Genomic DNA, 20699 nt, shown 5'->3' with positions numbered 1-20699 from the left:
TGCACAAAATTAACAACAAAATTAAATTATACAAGGAGACATAAATGTATCTATTTTTATTAGCTTCTTTATTTATTCACCTTTGTAATAATTACCTTATTTATTGTTCCGTTGGAGATATATAGACATGCAAGGTATCAAATGAAAGGTCTGTTCAAGCCGGATCGATTGATACCCCCCCATCACTGTGGGATGTTCTAAATCTACAGGCCTGTAAAGCATGGGAGTGCTTTTGGTGACAGGAATGTTGATGAATACTCCTGTTTATAATCAATATTTCAATGTTTTGTCATTTGGAAATAGGTTGTATAGACTGAAAAAGTGTTAAAAGATCCATCCATCGTCAACCGCTTATCCTGCGTACATGGTCGCGGGTGGGGGGCTGTAGCCAATCCCAGCTGACATTGGGCGCAAGGCGGGGTACACCCTGGACAGGTCGCCAGTCCATCGCAGGGCCACACATAGACGAACAACCACTCATGCTCACACCTAAGGACAATTTAGGGTAACCAATCAACCTAGCCTGCATGTCTTTGGATGGTGAGAGGGGGGAACATGCAAACTCCACACAGAAAGACAGGTTCAAGGTTTTGAACCCACAACCTTCTTGCTGTGAGGCAACAGTGCCAACCACCGTACCACCGTGCCGCCTGTGTTTTAAAGATATCTATCAATAAAAGTCAGCATTTTAACAATAAATATTGCCAAAATATGGAAATTCGCCTGGTATATTTAAAAATGTTGTATGATAACTGTTGTTCAGATTTACAGTTACAATTGCATTCTAGGTGTATTAGAAGATATTCAATTGCATTAAAAGTTAACTCAGGATGGTTTTGATGGTTTATTGCATCAAAATATAGCTTTTTTTACCAGGCGAGGCAAAACATTTCAGATTTTCTCTTTATTGCATCTCCATGTAGTCTGTAAAAGTAAAATAAATATATTAATACACAATGGATTCATATTCCTTAGCTTCTGACCTTTCAAAGGAGACCAGAATTATGCATCTAGGCCTAATGGTTGAGGAGATATTAGTGATTTATTTTGGGTATGTTATTTTAGGCGTTTTTCAAAGAAATAGGTGCCAGGTATCATTTAACTAAATTAAAAGCTGCTGAATGAGTTTTGCTTTATGTTTCAGTGTGTGTTTGGTTGAAGGAGGGCTCGTCCCTGGTTCTGTTACCCTACTTTCTGCTATAGTTTTATTCTAGAAAATGTTGTGTGGTGAGGTCTTGACCGCAGCCTCCTGCCGGAGGGGAGTGTCTGACCATAGTGACTGTCGTCACAAGGTACAGGTGTACATGTCCTGGAGGGAGGGTAGGTTGCAGCCAATGGCCTTTTTTGCAAAGCAAATGATATAGTCTGCAGCCTGCCCTTAAGTGTCAGATGGTGATGGGGGAGGTGAGGATGGACACAACTATTGCAGTGTAAAAGAGCGCCATCATTGCCATGGCAGAGGTTTGTTAAATGTAAGTCGTATTTGGCGGTTGGTGAGCTGATGTTCAGCGCCCACTTGAGGTCCTGGGTGATTTCAAGAAGTGAAAGCATTCCACAGTGTAAATTAAAAATATTTGAGAGAGTACGTTATCCTAATTACTGGGCTGTAAGTGAATTATCCACTTTATTTTACTGTGTTTTAACCAAGCTGCAGCCTCCAGGGCCAAAATGGAAGCGCCAAAAACTGCAGTTTGTGGAATGGCCCACCTGAGGCTGGCTCCAAAAGTGAGTCAGTCACCATAGGTACGCTTGGTAAGGTTTTAGTCTCTATAGCTAATTTCGCCCTTCATGACAACTTCACTGGGGGAGAATATTCTTATGACTCACTTGGTCAAATTCAATCAAGGCTCAAAGTTATGCATAATAAAGGATATGAATGAATTAAGCGACAGGTCGGTTCCACTACAGGTGGCTGCTTTCAACAACCAGACTTCAGTCGGCCCGTTTCAGCTCCACGTCTTAGTACATTTTTGGATTAGTCAGAAGTCAGTCACTGCCAAGATGGTGACGACTTGAGCCACCACACTGAGCTTCATATTGGCTCTTCAGGAACTTGTGGGTGACGTCAAGGAGACTAGGCTACTTACATATGTTTTTATAGTCTTTGGTTTTCAAACTATAAATATGCTCACCTTGCTTTTCCATTCAGTCTTCCAGTGAATGGAAGGCTGTCCACTAGACAAAATGGGACTCATCCTGGATCAAAGACTCAGCAGGCGGACTGTGTTCGGAGCTGACAGAGCCAAAGACTCCAGAAAGATGATAGGAGGCAGACTGTTTACATCGATGATGCACACAATCTAAGTGACACTGTTTCCCAAATGTTGACTTGACTTTTGTGACGATAAAACCATTTTATCATTACCATCTTAATGCCGTTTGCATTCCCCCAGACAAATTAAAAAAAATAAATACACTGCTGAATAATTTCCTGGGTGAATTTGAGAATGCATACAGTAGGACTATGTAGCCTATATAAACAACAGTAGGCCAAATAACTATGTTTTATTTTACTTATTTAATAGGTTTCTCTCTTCTAATGTACATTGAATTATGTGTTACTAGAATTTGTGCAAAATAAAAAAATTTTAAAAAAAAGTCTTATGCAAGGTGAAAGAGTAAATGTAGCCAACAAAAATACAATTGTGACATGTGGAGTTCCAAGGCTCCATTCTGGGACCTCTTAAAATTTACATGCTTCCACTGGCTCAGATTATGAAAAAAAACAACAAAATATGTTACCATAATTATGCAGATGACACACAGATTTACATAACCATTTCACCAGGGAACTATGATCCCACAGGCGCTGAGTAACTATTGAGCAGGTCAACGATTGGATGTGCCAGAATTTTCTTCAATTAAACAAGGATAAAACTGAAGTTATTGTTTTTGGAGCCAGGGAGGAACGATTGAAAGTCAGTGCTCGACTTCAATCTGTAATGTTAAGAACCACAAATCAAGCCAGAAATCTTGGTATAGTCATGGACTCAGACCTGAATTTGAGGAGCCATATTAACACAATTACAAAGTCAGCCTACTATCACCTGAAGAATATATCAAGGATTAAAGGACTTATGTCTCAGCAGGACCTGGAAAAGCTTATCCATGCATTTATCTTCAGTCGACTTGACTACTGTAACAGTGTCCTTACAGGGCTCCCTAAGAAATCCATCAGACAGCTGCAGCTGATTCAGAACGCTGCTGCTCGAGTCCTCACTAAGACCAAAAAGGTGGATCGCATCACTCCAGTTCTAAGGTCTTTACATTGGCTTCCTGTATGTCAAAGAATTGATTTCAAAATCCTGCTGTTAGTTTATAAAGCACTAAATGTTTAGGGCCAAAATACATTTCTGATCTTCTGCTTCGTTATGAACCATCCAGACCTCTCAGGTCGTCTGGGGCAGGTCTGCTTTCTGTCCCCAGAGTCAAAACTAAACAAGGAGAAGCAGCTTTCAGTTATCATGCTCCGTATATTTGGAACAAACTCACAGGTAACTGCAGGTCTGCTGAAATGCCTGAAGACTTTTTTTTACCATTGCTTTTAATTAAATATTTAAGATTTTTCTTTTTATTGATAACTTAAACTGCACTGTAACTTTTACTGTCCTGTTTTTTCTTTTTTAGCTTTATTATTTTCCATTTCTCTTTTAACCCTGATTGTAACACTAACTTTTATTATATTTTATGCTGCTTTTAAACTTTTACATATTTTCCTGTTGCTTTTATGTTTTAAGTAAACCACCTTGTTGTTAAATTGTGCTATACAAATAAACTCGCCTTGCCTTAAAGGAGCACCTGCCCCCAGACTTCCCACACCGGTAGCCATTCACCACTAACAAGGGGGCGTGACCATACGCAGCTCCAATCTCTCTCACACACGTCACCCCGGTGCCCGTCTGGCACCAACAACCATGCAACGCTCAAAATTGCTTAAATCACCTTTCTTTCCCATTCTGACATTCAGTTTGGAGTTCAGGAGATTGTCTTGACCAGGACCACACCCCTAAATGCATTGAAGCAACTGCCATGTGATTGGTTGATTAGATAATTGCATTAATGAGAAATTGAACAGGTGTTCCTAATAATACTTTAGGTGAGTGTATATCACACAGTTCACTAATCAAGTGGGACTCAAAATTTGCACCTAGATCTGAGTGAAAAGTCTCTGGGCAACCAAAAGGCTGTATCACATGGTCCCACAGGGCCCGGGCTGTCGTCAATGCAGTCTGGTCGGGGGTAGGAATGGCCCACGCATACTTAGTGAACAAGTCTGTTGCAACCAGCACTTGTTGGTACTGTTCAGTTGCTAAAAAGTCTATGGCCAGGATATGCATTGGGGCCTTAACAATTGGGACCAGTGGGGCTTTACCTTCAGGCCGAGTCTTGCAAAGTACACACTGGGAGCATGTTCTTGTCCAGGCCACGACAGTTTCCTCCTTGCGGAGCCAAAAGAATCTTCTACGCAAGAGGTTCAGGGTCCTTTCCACCCTCTGGTGGCCGGTCTCGCCATGGTAGGCCTCCCAAAGAGGCCTGGTCTGTCCTTCAGGTACCACACTTTGTTGGAGAGTCTCAGAAGTCAGTGGGTCTTTCACACTATGACACACAACACCGTCTCTTAAATTCAACTTTTTCCATTGCTGCAATATCTTCCTCTCTGGTTCTGGCAGTCGGGCCCTTTCGGGGGCCCTGGGTAACCCACCTCCATCCAGGTAGTTTCTCACCCGTCTCAGCACACCGTCCTCGGCTTGCATCTTCTTCCAATGTATGGGGTCCCATCCCCAACTCTGTGGCACAGTTTCCTCCCGGGTCATCAATCATCGCAACCAGCAGTTCTTCCTCTAATGCTGGCTCCCAGGCATCCTGTCCTGGGTCAGAAGTGGGGAGCCTCGACGGCGAATCAGCATTTGTGTGGTCCCACCCTGGTCTGTACTTAATGGTATAGTCAAAGTTGGCCAACTGGGCCGCCCCACCTTTGTTCTACTGCCCCCAATTTAGCAGTCTGCAGATGCACTAGGGGGCTATTGTCCGTCACCACAGTCACTTTTGTACCCCACAGATAGTCTTTGAACTTCTCCACCGTGGCCCACTTTAATGCTAGTAACTCTAGTTTAAATGAGCTATAGTTAGCGTCATTACGCTCTGTAGGATGAAGACTGTGACTGGCATAAGCAATAACTTTCTCAGTCCCTTCCTGCTCCTGTGCAAGCACGGCCCCCAGTCCTAAATTACTTGCGTCTGTGTACAAGGTGAAAGGTAGAGTAAAGTCTGCATATGCTAGTATAGGGGCCTTGAGAAGTTTTTGTTTTAGCATATGGAAAGCAGTCTCACACTGGTCTGTCCAATTGACTGCTATAGTCCCTCCTCGTTTGCGTCCTGTCCCCACAAGCAACGCATTAAGGGGCTTGGCGACCTTGGAGGAGTCTAACCGCCTACAGTAGCCCACAAAACCTAAAAAGGAGCATACCTGCCTAACCGTTGTGGGGGCACTCCACTCCTGAACTGCGGCCACTTTCTCAGGGTCCGGTGACACGCCCTGCCCACTAACTACATGGCCCAGGAACCTTATCTCTTTCTGAAAGAGATGACACTTAGTGTTCGAGGGACTGAAACACAGCTTCCAAGTGACTGAGGTGGGTGGCAAAATCTGCCGAGAAGATGATCACATCGTCGAGATAAACCAATGCTGACTCTGATAACTGGCCACCTAGACACCGCTGCATTAACCTTTGGAATGTAGCTGGAGCATTACACAGGCCAAAAGGCATTCTCTCAAACTGGAATAACCCGAGGTGTGGTGAATGCAGTTTTTTTTCCCTTGTCCGTTTCTTCTACTTCAACCTGCCAATAACCACTCGCCAGATCCAATGTGGAATACCACTCAGCTTTGGTCAAACTAGTTAGGGAGTCTTCGACACGTGGCAGGGGGGAAAGCATTACGCTGTTGAGTTTACGACACACAAAAAAAATAAATAAATAACTACTACACAAAACCGCCAGGACCACACTTCTTTTGAACCAACACCATAGGTGCTGCCCACGGACTACAACTCTCTCTGATGACTCCCTTCTCCAACATTCCTTGCAGCAAACTGCGCACTTCTTTATACAATGTAGGGGGTAGTGTCCTAAATCTCTCCCTAATGGGTGCTGCATCACCTGTTGGAATGTGATGTTTGATAATATCTGTATGGCCATAATCCTCATCATTTGCCGAAAACACATGCTGCCACTTACCTAGAAATTGTCGAAGCTGCTGCCCTCCTTCACTTAGCTGATCACTATGGGGTACAGGGATGTTTTGCTGGCTTACGGCCTCCTGACTCTGCCCCTGGTTTACCTGAACAAGCCCTACTTCCACCACCCCAGGGCCCACCTCCGTGAAGGAGACATCTGTACCTTCCCGAACACTCACTGAATCAATTGCAGACACTGTGGCCAACTGTTGGTGCATATGCATATATATAGATATAGATATAGATATAGAGAGAGAGAGAGAGTTATGTATACGCACTGGTATTCGTCCCCCCCGCACAGTGACTAATGTTCTGGCTACCTCTACTTGGATATCCCCTCCCGCGGGTTCAACCAGGGCGCAGGGATTCTGCAGGTCCTTTAACTCGAGCCCACAGCAATGCCTCGCTCTGAGCTGGGATGGACACGGCGTAGTGACAGCCTACTCTAGCGGTGCTCTCCCACTTCTCCCGGATGGTGGCAGCTTGAACTCTGTGGCAGTCTGCAGAGACACTGTCCCACTCCTTGCCCCATGCTGTTGTCTTGGGTTGGGGAAGCGAATCCTAACGACTGTGAAACAGTTTTTCCCCCAACAGGTGAGAATCACATTCATCCCCAGTAGTGCTTTGTTAGTCCCCAGACAGTCATCCCTCACAATCACAACCCCACTGAATGCCACAGTAACCGCCCCAATCTCAAAGTCAGCCACCAAGTAACCCACAAAGGGAATGTCTAGTCCATTTGCGGCACGCAGAGTCAGCCACTGAAGGTTGTCGGGGTGCCGTTGTTGTCCTTTAAAAAGTTCACTACACAGGGCTTCACTATATTGTGTGACTTGTGACCCAGTATCTACTACACAATTAACCTCTACACAGTCTACTTTGACTAGTGCTCAGGGACAAGATTTCGCCATGATGGCCTCTTTAAGTGGGTGACTAGGGTCGTTTGGGGGGCTCCTGGCCACATGACCCGCTGTGGCCAGCTCAACTAAAAATCCTGTGCTGATCCCTGGCGAGTGCAATATCGCTTGATGTGCCCTACTTCTCCGCAGTGATTACAGAGGGGACGGCCATCTTTGCTCCACTGAAACCTGGGATAACTTACAGGGGGTCTCGCCACCTGCCTCGGCTGTGCCAGACTATCGGAATAAGCCCTGGGCCGGTGAGGATTTTCAGAGACACTCAGTCTACCATTCAAGGTCCTCATCTCTTCTAGCAGTGTTTTTGTAATATCAGCTAATTGTTCTCTGACCTCTTTAAGGATCTCTTCTTTGAGTTCCTGTTTCCAGTCTTAACTTTGCTGAGGTGTCCAACACCGGCCGCTCAACGTGACAGACAGGTACTGACCAATGTTCCTCTTGGTCTTCCTCTTGGGCCTGTGCCTCGCCTTTGACAGCATCAAAAGAAAGGTCGGGATCATTTCTGACCTGACGCTTGTAATCCGATGACAAACTGGTCCCGGAGGATGAGGTCCCCCTGCCTCAAGCTGTCGCCCGAACAACTCTCGCAGCTGCAAAGCGAAGGATCTCAGCGACTGGTCCAGTCCCTGCTTGCAATTAAAAAACTGAGCTCTTAGTGCAGCCACTGGAGTCACATCCCCATGCAACCCAGATATAAGTAAATATCTTCCCAGGTGTGTTTCTATCAGCCTGCTCCAAGGTCAATACTTCCAACCTTGCAATCCCATCTAAAAACCCCAACACATAGTCTGCTTTCTGCAAGTCATTTAGTGGCTGGAAGTTCAACATCATCTCTATCTGGGGCCTCCACTCCCCCAACTTAACACTAGAGCCCTCCCCGCTAAATCTCTGCAGCCATGGCATCCCCATTACAGAAGGCATTGTGGGGACTTGGGGCCCTGCGGCAGGTCCCGGTACTGGTTCGTCACCAAGCATGTTGAACAGTAGCAGCTAGCTCAACCAAAGCAGATCCTGCCGACAACGCCAAGTGTGACCTCCGCTGCGCGGCTGTTCGCTCGCGGGTCGGCTAGTTAAAAGAAACAATTAAAACTTAATTTGGGTAAGATTCTGCTGGGGAACGGGCTGCACCGAAACATGAGGCTCAGACCAGTACAGTTTATAAAACCAATGCCAGTGTCTTTATTAAAAAAAGGAAGCACAAAAATAAGTTCATCAAAAGGCCTAAAAATTATAAAGAGAGTTAATAATAAAAACTCATAAAAGTCGACTCTCCGCCTCACGTCGTGCGTGGTGACCACCGCGTCTCTCTAGCTTGCCGCCTTTGGTGCAGCTGCCGTCCTGCTGTCCTGCCGTCGGCTCTACTCTTCCCTACTCCCGTGTTCTTCTTCCGGGTTTCTCCCGTCTCGTTATAAAGGTGCACCTGTCCCCAGACTTCCCACACACCCACACCGGTAGCCATTCACCACTAACGAGGGGGCGTGACCATACGCAGCTCCAATCTCTCTCTCTCACACACACGTCACCACGGTGACACAATGAATTTGTGAAATACATTGTTTAACTACAATTTAATTGTTACCTCAGTTAGTAGTAAAAATATTGAAGAGAGAGATCTCTGGTGGCCTTCGTTTTTGTTGTCACTGTTAGACCTCCCCTAATTTAACTGTTGTTCCACCCTTTGTCCCCAAAATAATCTGGACCCGCCCTGTCGGCGGTCGGTCCTTCTTCTCTTCTCTTATAACAGGTGTCACACCTGTCCTCTCCGTCTGCCTGGTGCAACTCCGTGGTAAGCGTCTCACATCACCGAAACACTTTCCGTTTATCGTTGTAACATTCAGGGGGAAAAAAATCAGCAGCAAAGATGAGCTGGGACAGCCAGGGTCTACCTGTCGACACAAGGCTGTCATGTCTGGTTTACGGAAGTTTGACAGCTACGCCACTCAAGCTAGACTGGAGAGTAGATCAGGCACCGGATAAAAACTAGAACGATCATTGCAGAATTAACTAGGATACATGTGGTCTTTAGAGAGAGTTCGGTATTTGTCACGTTTCGTTGTTTAACAATCTTGTTTCTCTCTTGAACAGATTTTCTTCTTACCGCCGAACAAACCTCCAAGACTGTCAAAATGGTGAGTAATTTTCACTTCACGTTTCATCTGTTAACATAAAGAAACACGGCAAACTTTTCATACGAAGGATAACTAAAATCATATTGTGAGAGTAGCCTTAGCCTATTTGCAAAAATCCGTTATTTAGGTTATGTGATTCAGTAGTTTTAGGGAATCAGTGTTCTTTGTCAGGGTGGAGTTGTAGGATACATTACCACAGTAAAATGTCATATTGATGATTATCAGTTTGATCTGGAGCTGTACACCGGACCTCTCCTTAGCAAATGCAGTGAAAAGATCAAATCAGACCTGTCTGTGCAGCCCAAGCCTGATAGAGCACATTCCTCGCATTGAAAGATTTTAAATGTTGTCATTTAATCAATGAGCCACACCTGTGCACTGAATGGTATGTTCAGAAGGCATTGTATTTTCTTTTTAGGGAGTGTCTGGAATGAGTGGAGCATTGTTGCAGAAAGCAGAACTTTGTCTAAAAATCTCCAAATGGCATTCTTGCTGTCTTAAGTGTGTAGCCTATCCATATGCTCTTCTGAAATAGGCCTACTGTTTCGACATTCAAGGAAATTAGGCTATTAGCTTGGTAATCAGATTGCCAAGTGTTTGATGAGCCTATGTACAGAACAAGTGTCACAAGGTCTTACATTAACGCACACAAAGAAGAGGAGTTATTTATTTGCTTTTATTGATCAAACAACAAGAAAATTGAAGAAGACAGTGGCTTTTTTCAAACTTTAGCGATATCCAGAGAGAGAGAGAGAGAGAGAGAGATTTTTTAAAGATATTTTCAATTAAGGTTTTGCTTTAGTTAGCGAGAATAAAATAGGTTTGTTTTGAGATTTGAAGCTTGCTGAGATTTCCGACAAGGCAAAGATCATGGGGAACATGGCGATTGAAGTCCAATATCATGGGAACACTTCAATAAAGGTTTTTGTATTATTGTCAGGTTCCTAGCATGGTGTTATGATGGAAGTTGTGAGTGTCTGCAAGTCTCATTAAAAATAATCTGCTGTAGGTATTATGGGTTCTGTGCAGTATTTTGTACTGTGTCATCTGTATATCACAGTTGGAAGAACATTTCAAAGTTCAGCATAGAGGTCCAGAATAAGGGGATATCGGCTGCCCTACATAAAATACATAACTTTACATACACTTTACACTTTACATAACAAATTTACCACTGAAAAATCCTCTTATGCCCATTTCTTCCATGTTGTAGGCCAGCAGAGGAACTGTGAAAGCCAGTGGAAACTTCAATGCCAAGGCAGATGCTGAGGTCTTGCACAAGGCCATGAAAGGGCTGGGTAAGGATGCTTGTGTGTATGCACATTGGCCATCAGCACAGTGTCATCTGATATGTTAAAGGTCAGTTAGTTGTACAAATCCAACATACCAATGAGAGATCGTTTTTTGTGGAGTTCCTCTCTAAACAATAACTGTTGGGGGCTTCACCCAGACGGCAGTGAGTCATAAACGTGAGCAGAGTTGACACTTGAGTCATTGTGAGCAAACACAGCTGTTGACCTCGACTGAAGGCTGTAATAACGTGGGTAAAATAAGTCCACCTAGACATAGCGTGTTCATTGTTATGTAATATGTATAGCTTGTGAGAATAGTTATAAACAAACAATTGCTGCTTGGGTGAGTAACCATGGTGCTTGTTTGTCAAAGGGACCAACGAGGCTGCCATCTTGCAGCTGGTGACTGCTCGCAGCAACCCCCAGAGGCAGCAGATCAAGGCCGCCTACAAAACTCAGTTTGGAAAGGTTGGACTTCCTTAACAGCAGTTAAACCACGTGGCCCTACATATAACAACTTAAAAAGACCTCACTGTGCTTCAAACGAACCACTGTGCAACGTGTTGTCCAACCACATTTAAAGGCATAATGTTTGATGGTCTGAATGGCCACACTTGTCGTTGTAGCCGCCTCCTGGCTAAATCTCACAGATTTTTTTCCAAGAATTCACTGTCTTTTGCGTGTCTTTGTAGTCTTGACATAATTAATTGTGCAAATAGGAATAAGGGCGCACACTTTTAGTGTTAGGGATAGGTTAGTCAGATTGTGATTGTTGTGGGGCATCAGAAAGAATTTGTAGGGACATTTAATCCAGTCTGTGCACACATCTTGGTCAACAGAGAAAATAATACAGAATAAAAATGAAATCAAACTGCATCAAAAATTACAACAATTGTTTCTATTTTGTATAAGAATTATTGAAACAAAGTGGATTGTTATGATTAAATCAACTTACAAGCAAATAGGCCAACAATCCTATTGTAAAATGGTTAGCATCTGCATCTCTAGGTAATTTTCTAACACACAATTAGCTCTATTTTGTTATAAGGATAGAGCCAGGTTAGCTGCTCCCCCCCCCCCCCCCCCCCCGCCACCATTTCCAGTCTTCATGTTAAGCTAAGCTATCTGCTGGCTCCAGCTTGATATTTATGGTACAGACATAAGCATGTCTCTCCAAGAAAGCAAATAAACATATTTCCCAAAAGGTTGAATTATTCCTTTTTAATATAAGCTGAGCAGAAACTGCCACTGTACAGGCAATAATTACCTCCCAACATGATTAGATGTTGCTTATTTAACCAGTGCCCTTTAAAACCTTTCATAATATTTGGGCATTCTCTTCTCAGAAGCACATCAAAAATATGATAAGACCTTGAGAGAAGAGTTTAAAACCTGACGCCTTTCACACCTCCGCACACCTTGCCAGTTACTGCAAAAATTAGCCGTACTTGCCTGATTGTTGGACCCCACAAATCCGCTGTCTGTTTCAGAAGCTGTTAGATGATCTGACAAGCACTTTGTTTGAAGCATACTGGGGCCTTTAAACCCAAAGAGACATTACACAATATCAATGCTCCAACTTGACTGGGTCAAACCATTACCGTCAGTACGGTAAAGATGATCACCAGATAATCAAAACATATGACATGACAGGATTATTCACAACCATAGAAAAATAATCCGGCCATACATGACAACCATAAAATTGCATAACGTTACAGTGTAGTCACACACTGGATTTATGCTGCATCAGAACTAATTAAAGTACAAAATGTATCTTCATGTCAGGATCTGATACATGTCCTGAAGGGAGAGCTGGGTGATAAATTTGAGACCCTGATCGTGGCTCTGATGACCCCACCCATCACTTATGATGTGACATCCCTCCACCACGCCATCAAGGTAGGTGCTGCAGTTGCCAGATATTTCTAAATAGAGACATACATTTAAGCAGTCAGAGTAGCTGGATACTCAAATGTCGTTTCATCACATTTCCATATTTGACCTGTAGGGGGCAGGAACAGATGAAAAGGTCCTGGTGGAGATCCTCGCCTCCAGAACACCTCAGCAGGTGAAGGACATCGTCGCTGCTTATAAACAAGGTAATATGCAAACACACACACTCAAATACTACCTGCTACACCCATCTTAAAAAAGGATATTAAGAGCATGCTGTACAAATTCTATGTTTACATGCAGTTTAATTGGTCTATTGCTTGAAAATGCCCAGTTATGGTATTTAGTCCAAGAAGACAGGACACTGTAGTCCACAATCTTCATGTTTTTTCCTCTACTTAAAAAATCCTTTTTTAAAAATACAAAATTTAACATGGTTACAACATGTAATAAACAGCCCTAAGCTGCCATACATTTTATGATTCTGTTTTCCTATGAGAATGGGATATTTTTCTCTATCTTGAGAACAAAATGAAAGTCTAGTACAGGGGTTGGCGAGTAAGTTTGGCATCAGGCAATTATTTTTAGGATGTTAGTGGTTGTCAATGTTAACTCAGTTTGTAAAGTAAAGGACACCAAATCTAAGGATTGTGTATTTGATGTGTGTTATTTTATCCTCTTCAATAAATCAATCATGAAAACAATTTCAAAATAAGCAGGACCCTGTGATTGGTCCACATCCATCAACCTCTAACCCGAAGGCTATTTCAGAGGTGTGTCAAGCACCTTTGAGCACTTGGATTGGATTCCCCTGAAGGAGTAGCAATGAGTACAATTTCCTCTGCCTGGGGATGCCGAGGAAATGTAAATAATCGTCCATAGGTGGATGTATGAGGACCAATATCTGCGACGCACACACTTCAGCACATGCTTATTGTAAGCAGTATCTTCATATTTACTAAAAACATTCACCCAATGATTGGATCAAACACACAACTCTCAGATTGAGAGATCACAAGAGAATATCCCTTTATCACGGGACAACAACATTCGTTATCTCGAAAAAACGGATGTTATCACTGAAAAATGGAGTAAATACAAATGTATGAATGTATGGCAGCTCAGGGCTTCCATGTTTAGTTTGGGTTTCTCATGGACAGATTTTTCCTGTAAAAATGTAATTGCTGTAGATTACAGCTGGGGGAACCTTCTTCACGATCCGGGCTAAAATAAAAACAGCCTGTGTGTTTTGTGTCTACCTCAGAGTACGATCATGACCTGGAGAAGGACATATGTGGTGAAACTTCAGGTCACTTCCAGAATCTTCTGGTTATTCTGCTGCAGGTATATATCCTCATTTCCTTTCCTGATATCTTGTCTCTTCTCCTCTCAATCCTTGTTTCTTCCCTTCTGTTCTCTCTTGTATTCTTGTCTCCTCTTAATCCCTATTTCCTGAGGACAATCAAAATCTGACTAATCTCCTCTCTAACAGAGATGTTTTGTGTCTCGTCAGGCAAACAGGCAGGCGGGGATCCAGCAGGAAAATATCCAGAGTGATGCTGAGGTGAGTCGTTTGTTGCTGGTCAATTATTATTTCTTCTCTTCACCATGAATGGTGTCTCTGTCTCCTTGTCTGAAAGCGTGACTGTCATGTGTTTGTAGACAGGGGCTTGTCTTATGTTGACCTCTAGTGGAGGGAGTCAGTCACAATTTTCTTATGATATACCTTTATGAATTTTAGAGAAGTGAAAAGAAACACACTGTAAAGGGGAATGTACGGGGAAAACTATGGTCTTCCCTACACAATGTTGAATGCGTTCTGATTTAGGAAAGCATCTGTATGAAAATGAGCCATCTCCAGTACTGAGGATACTTTGCTGTTACTTGGTTGGTTAGACTTTCAATCAATATTATTGCAGAGAAATTTGATCTGTCATAAAGTATAGTGAGGCTCTGAGAGAGCTCAATCTGCACATTCCTCTTCAGCCCATATTAAGTTTAGTAAAAGAAGACAATCCAAAGTAAGGAAGCTGATATGAGGCAATATACATATCTCAGAGTATTTCAGAAGTCGCAGGATGATTAATGAAGGCAAAAAGAACATATTTCTACTGCTACACATTTTTTTTTCATACTTTCTTCTATTTGCTTTTTCCTTGTGGAAAAACTAAAAAGTTCACCTCTTTAGGCCTCTAAAAGTATTTCAAATTATACAAGTGAAAAATCTGTCTTTGGTTGAAATGAATCATGACTTGTAGATAAATGCAATCAGGGTAGAAGGGTCACAAGTAGAGCTAGTTTTGTATTAAGGTGCCACAACATAAAAAAGTTGGCAACACTGTATTAAACTGATGTTGGCAAAGCTACAACTCGTTGATCATTATTTATGGTTGTATTAGATTTAGTTAATTTTTTGCACACATGTGACCAAGAACTTTGTGTTACATATTATATTTTTCTGAGTTGAGATGCAGGTGATGCCACTATTTTAAATCAAACTTTTAACAGGTTGTGTGGTGGTATCAGTTTCATAAAGAAAAGAAGTAATACCACTCTGAGAAAATACATACAAGGAAAAGTCCTGCATTTAAAAAAATGACTTAAGTAAAAGTACAATTACTTATACTTTTAAATATAAAGTTTCAAAAGAAAATGCATTAGTTTTGCAGAATGGCCTCTTTCAGAGTGTTGCATTCTATACATTATAGAGGATTATTGTAATATTGCTGATTCATTAGCATGAGGTGAAGCTAGTTTTAATTATATAGTTATCTATAACAAGTTGATATGTTTTCAAATCTCACTATGCAAAGGCTTTAGTAACTACAGCAATGTAATAAATATAGTGATGTAAAAATAAATATGAAATATAGTAGAGTAGAAGTACAATGTAGCATAAAATGGAAATACCTTGAAATTGTACTTATGTATTTGAGTAAATGTTCTGAGTTACTTCCCACCACTGACTTGTACCATTTGTTTCTGTGGTCATAGGCCCTCTTCAAGGCAGGAGAGCAGAAGTTCGGCACTGATGAAGAATCATTTATCACCATCCTGGGAAGCCGCAGTGCAGAACATCTCAGGAAAGGTTTGTCTGTGTGTCTGAGAATTGAGGATTGCAGCAACAATTTGAGAGCAGCTGTAATTATTTTGTAACTTCACACAATCACTACACTCATTCTGAATTGTGTGTTTAGTATTTGATGCTTACCTGAAGTTGTCTAAACATGAGATCGAGGAGAGCATCAAGAGGGAAACATCAGGAGGACTGGAAGATCTGCTTCTCGCTGTCGGTATGAAACTACAAAGCTCCATACTGCAGACTGGCGCTGTTGTCAGCTTTTTGAGAGAAGATTACTTTGAATGACTAATACTGACACATTTTCAATCTTTGCCTGTGTTTTTTCTTTTTCTTTTTAAAGTGAAGTGTGCTCGGAGCGTTCCAGGCTATTTTGCTGAGATCCTATACCATGCGATGAAGGTAAGACAACAAAATATGTTTAAAATTGGACAACTAAGTGTAGAAAATGTTATGTTTAACTACTGTTAAAAAAAAATAAAATACCAAATCTACATCACCTTGACTTTTTCAAAACTTAAAGGCTGTGAATTGTGCTTCATGAGAAATGGGGAAATGGTTGGACACTCACTTAACACAAGTTCCTAAAGTATGTTTAATGTATTCAAATTTCCACCAGACTGTCATTTATGTACATGAATCAAGCAGTTAGTGGTGTGAAATACTGCAGCATTTATGATCTGGAAAAACTGCAAATTGTCAGCCTGAAAACACATTTAAATGAAATTCCATTAAAAGTTAGGCCATTAGGTATATCAGTGATGTTTTTGGTGTGTGGGTTTTTTTGTTTTTGTTTTGGTGTTTAACTGGAGAGAAAATGCTTTAAAGGTTCAATAGAATGGAAAACTGTATTTCCCTTGGCATAGTTGAATAAAGAGTTCAGTGCATGTAACTGAGCCTCAATCTCCATTGTTTCCTCCATCATATGTCAATCTTGCGCACCCAAAATGCCACTGGAAAAACGGGCAATGCCATCAAGTGCTTGATGTTACATAACATCTGGTATGTTTACGCTCCCAAACTTACATAAACCAGCACACATTCCAGAGAAGCGGTCATATGAGTTCATAGAGCTGTAGGTTGTGAGGTGCAGTTTGTCTCACAGAAAGTGCTTTTACAGTTATGTAGGAAAGGTTTTCTGGTTTTCACTCTGATGTCCTCTGGCTGCTCTGCCTCAACTCTGATTTATGAAGTTTCCTGATGGACAGATAGCTTAACTTGTTGTTAACGCTACGGATTACTAACCACTAGCTGTTGCTAACAGTAGCTCCTTTTATCAGCTGGTTCTGAACCAGCAGTCCAAAGCGTCTGTTGTAATGTTAGAGGTGTGTAACCAACACACCCTTGAGAACCAACCAGAACCAGCATCCTATACAGAATTAACAATAGGATGGCTAGCTGCACGGCTAACTCAGTAGCTAACTTAGTAGCAGCTGCTGTTAGCAGTAGTTAGCCGCTAAAGTAACAAGTAACATATATTATGGCAGAAAATTGTTTCCTCTTACATTTAATCTTTTATGCATGTTCTTTTATTATTACCACTGTGACCCATCCACCAATGTGTCCCTGAGCAAGACACTTAACCCCTAGTTGCTCCAGAGGCGTGCGACCTCTGACATATTTAGCAATTGTAAGTCGCTTTGGATAAAAAAAAAGCGTCAGCTAAATGAATAAATGTAAAATTATTATAATAACTATTATTGTTATGTCATAGAGATATATTTTGTTTCTATCCTTAGCCTTTCCTTCTTCTATAGGCTACTCCTTATGTTAGTCTGTCCACATTTGCTAGGGTTTAGGTCATATTAGGTAATATAGGTTATATTGTTTTAGTGTTTTCCTTTCTTGCTGTTTCTCTCCTCTCTTTGAATGTTAATTCAATGCCGGGAGAGGCTCTCCTTTCCCCAAACCATAGAAACCTAGACTGTGTAAAGGATTATGCATCACTTTGCTCTGGGTCTGATGCCTGAAGCTGCCCTAGGCTGTTTTAGTACTTCTCTGTCATTCTCTTTTTATCAATAAATTCTTCAAAGACAACGGTTGGTTGTCACTCAATTATTTAGCTACTCCCTCACCAGCAATATACAAATTTCAACGACAACACATAAACTCCATAGACCACAAAAGTGGAGACAGAGCTGCCGGAGGACATCAGAAGGAAAACCAGACAATATTTTCTCTAACTCTAATCCAGTTTCAGTAAAACCAATGAATAGAATTGTGTTTTTGAACAGTAATCAGTAAGGGCTATTCTCATGTAGCAGGCCTTAATTTAGCGGAGATGTTTTATAGCCTATAAGGACTTTGATTTAGCGACTTTTGCCACTAAGCCCAGCCCTTCTTCTGTGCTTGGGGAAGTTGGCCAATCAAAAGCAAGTGGCTTTCAGGGAGGGGGGCCTTAAAGACACAGGAACGGTATTTTAAAAAAGGGTGAAAAGAGATGCTAGAGCAGTGGAAAGTATGAGAAATATAATGTGTTTTTTGAGCATTAAAGCATGTAAACGTTTTCTAGAAGAAATCCTAAATAAAAGTATGAACCTAAAAATGAGCATTCTATGGCACCTTTAAAAACCCAGTGCATGCTACCTGCTCAGCACCAAACAGCAGACACATACGGTTAGTAACTGGCTGATCAACATAGTGGTAGTGGAGCATTTAGAAGCCAAACAGGACAGAAACATGACTCCAAGTTAACAATAATGTTGCTTCATAACTGCTTGATGTGTAGATAAGCAACTGCTTGCTAACAGGAATGCCATGTGTCTTTGTTTTGTTCACAACAAAAAAATTGAGATTGCTGGTTTAAAGTATCTTAAAAATGGGTACATGTATCACTACAGTTGACCATTTTATGTTATCATAATTTCATACAAATCTGAATCCAGATGCACATGAAAGGTTTACACATTTGTGGAGCCTTAGCAGAAGCTTTTTCTCTCAAAATAATTTACACATTTATGTGGCATACAGTCATTATAAAATGTGTTTGTTGCAGGGTACAGGGACTGATGATGCCACCCTGATCAGAGTGATGGTGAGTCGCAGTGAGGTGGACATGTTGGACATCAGGGCTGAGTTCAAGAAGAAGTTTTCCTGCTCGCTGTATTCAATGATCAAGGTACACACACAACATGAATAAACAACAACATGCTTGCAACGTGTATGTGACAATAAAAGTACCTTTACATTTAAATAAAATGTACTATACACACATTCTTAAAGAAGTTGTCATTACACATTAAGTTTTTTTTGACCCCTTTGTTAAATTCTTTGTGTTCTTGTTACAGAGTGAAACCGGCGGTGACTACCAAAATGCCTTACTGTTGCTCTGTGGTGGAGATGATGCATAAACAGGTCAACAAGCAATACAAGAGAAAGCTTACCTGAAGTGCCTCTTCTCTAAGTTGGTCTGTTGTGCCTTCAATTTGCTAACACAAAGTAATAATTCATCACAACAAAACTTTCTTGTGGGCATGGGAGAGGGAGCGAGATGGCCCATCAGGTCTTTTTAAACTAGAATACCAAATGTCTTTGAAAGGTAGCTAACACTAATACCAAAATTGTTTTGTTTGGACTTTGTATGGCAGAAACAATAAATGCAATAATAAACATTTTAGCTACAATGGCAATTTGTTCGTGTCTTTGGCATGTCTCAGTAAAGCTTATATGCTACAGTACACATGTACAATATCAGTATCTGTTGAACATGTAGGCTACTGTCGTCTGATAGCCAATAGAGGGAGATAGAGCAGCTTTGTTGGAGATGGTCTTGACTGTTAAAGCACCTCAACATCATGGCATCATTACTTTTAGGCAGAGGTGGGAAGTGCTTGAGTAACAGAACCAAAGAACATTTAGTTAGTACTGTACTTAAGTCCAGTGTTTTTGTACTTGTGCAGCTTTAAACATTAAATAAATTGTACTTCTTATTCCACTATTTCAGAATCAGAAAGCTTTGTCATTGAGCGTAGTTCAACAAGATTTGAGTGCAACTACCTTCAATGTACAGTCAGTGATCATAAGATAAAAAGACACACAGGTAATAATAAATAATTAACAGAAATTCACAAACGGTTAAAAACTGGAATCAGCAGGAGTAAATGATATTGCAGAGTCCACATACTGTATCAAAACAAATATTTCACAGTTAAAATAATAATAAACTCTTAAATATTGCACAAGTTCCAGTGGCCATTGTAGCACTCAGCCATGGTACTGAGTAGTACTGTTCATTGTTTTTGACAGTTCAGTTATTTTATGGCTTGTGGAAAGAAACTGTTCAGGAATCTGGAGTCTTAATGGACCTGTAACATCTCCCAGAGGGCAGCAGGGTGAACAGGTGGCTGCCTGGATGATGTTTGTGGCCCGGCAGAGATATCGGAATCTGTATATGTCGGTGAGAGAGGGCAGTTGTGTTTTGGTGATGTTCTGAGCTGATCTAATAACTCTGTTGTGCCTTTTTGTCAGCCTCAGTGCAGCTTGTGAACCACACCAGAATGTTGTGAGAGGATGCTTTCAACAGAACCCCTGTAAAAGGAAATCAGCAGCTTCTGACACAGGTTCACCTCCCTGAGTGCCCTTAAAAAATAGAGCCGCTGCTGAGCCTTTTCACAAGCGTGGTAGTGGTAATAGTCCATTAACCGTCCTCAGAGATTTGTGTGCCCAGGAATTTAAAGTTGCTGACGCGGTCTACCATCTCTCCTTTGATGTATAGAGGAGCATATTCTCCTTCCTTCCTCCTAAAGTCAATTATCAGTTCTTTTGCTTTGGAGGGGTTGAGTACCAGGTTGTTAATGTGGCACCACGCAGTCAGTTTTTGCACTTCATCCCTGTAGGCAGACTTGTCGTTATTTTGTATGAGGCCCACCACAGTTGTGTCATCCGCAAATTTAATGAAAGTGTTATTGCTGTGGGTTGGTGTGCAGTCACTGGTGTATAGAGTGTAAAGCAGAGGACTCAGCACCCATCCCTGGGGCCTCCAGTGCTGAGTGTCAGGATTGGGGAGTGAAATGACCCCATCCTGAGTTGGTTAGGAAGCCCATGATCCAACTGCATGTGTGCTGACTGATGCCTAGATTGTGAAGTTTGGACACCAGCTGGGGATGATGGTATTAAACGCAGAGCTAAAATCAATAAACAGCATTCTCTCA

At 41.7% G+C, this 20699-nt stretch overlaps 1 protein-coding gene across 2 annotated transcripts; it reads left to right on the top strand.

Moving 5' to 3' along the window:
- The first annotated feature begins 8757 nt into the window (after window positions 1–8757).
- LOC119898826 (annexin A5-like) lies at window positions 8758–19172 on the top strand. 2 transcript variants are annotated; one of them, XM_038713089.1, is made up of 13 exons: window positions 8758–8939; window positions 9239–9282; window positions 10496–10580; window positions 10948–11042; window positions 12363–12476; window positions 12586–12676; window positions 13735–13814; window positions 13963–14034; window positions 15465–15558; window positions 15668–15763; window positions 15893–15951; window positions 18545–18667; window positions 18837–19172. In XM_038713089.1, the coding sequence occupies exons 2-13, from the start codon at window positions 9280–9282 to the stop codon at window positions 18897–18899; spliced, it is 975 nt and encodes a 324-aa protein (XP_038569017.1). In that variant the 5' UTR covers window positions 8758–8939; window positions 9239–9279; the 3' UTR covers window positions 18900–19172. The 2 variants fall into 2 exon arrangements, with proteins under 2 accessions (XP_038569017.1, XP_038569018.1); XM_038713090.1 differs by having other exon boundaries at window positions 8765–8939; window positions 13984–14034.
- The last annotated feature ends 1527 nt before the right edge of the window (window positions 19173–20699 follow it).

This window comes from Micropterus salmoides, unplaced genomic scaffold (genome assembly GCF_014851395.1).
Source record: "Micropterus salmoides isolate LMB-PRFRI ecotype aquatic unplaced genomic scaffold, ASM1485139v1 Ms_hic_scaffold_12, whole genome shotgun sequence".
Lineage (NCBI taxonomy): Eukaryota > Metazoa > Chordata > Actinopteri > Centrarchiformes > Centrarchidae > Micropterus > Micropterus salmoides.
The sequence above is the reverse complement of the archived record's forward strand: the minus strand, read 5'-3'. Positions and strand labels throughout refer to the sequence as shown.

Excerpts from the sequence above, each read along its gene's own strand:
- LOC119898826 (XM_038713089.1), top strand. Across the intron at positions 10,581-10,947 it reads CAAGGCCATGAAAGGGCTGG|GGACCAACGAGGCTGCCATC; the intron begins GTAAGGATGCTT and ends TGTTTGTCAAAG. Across the intron at positions 13,815-13,962 it reads TTCTGGTTATTCTGCTGCAG|AGATGTTTTGTGTCTCGTCA; the intron begins GTATATATCCTC and ends CCTCTCTAACAG.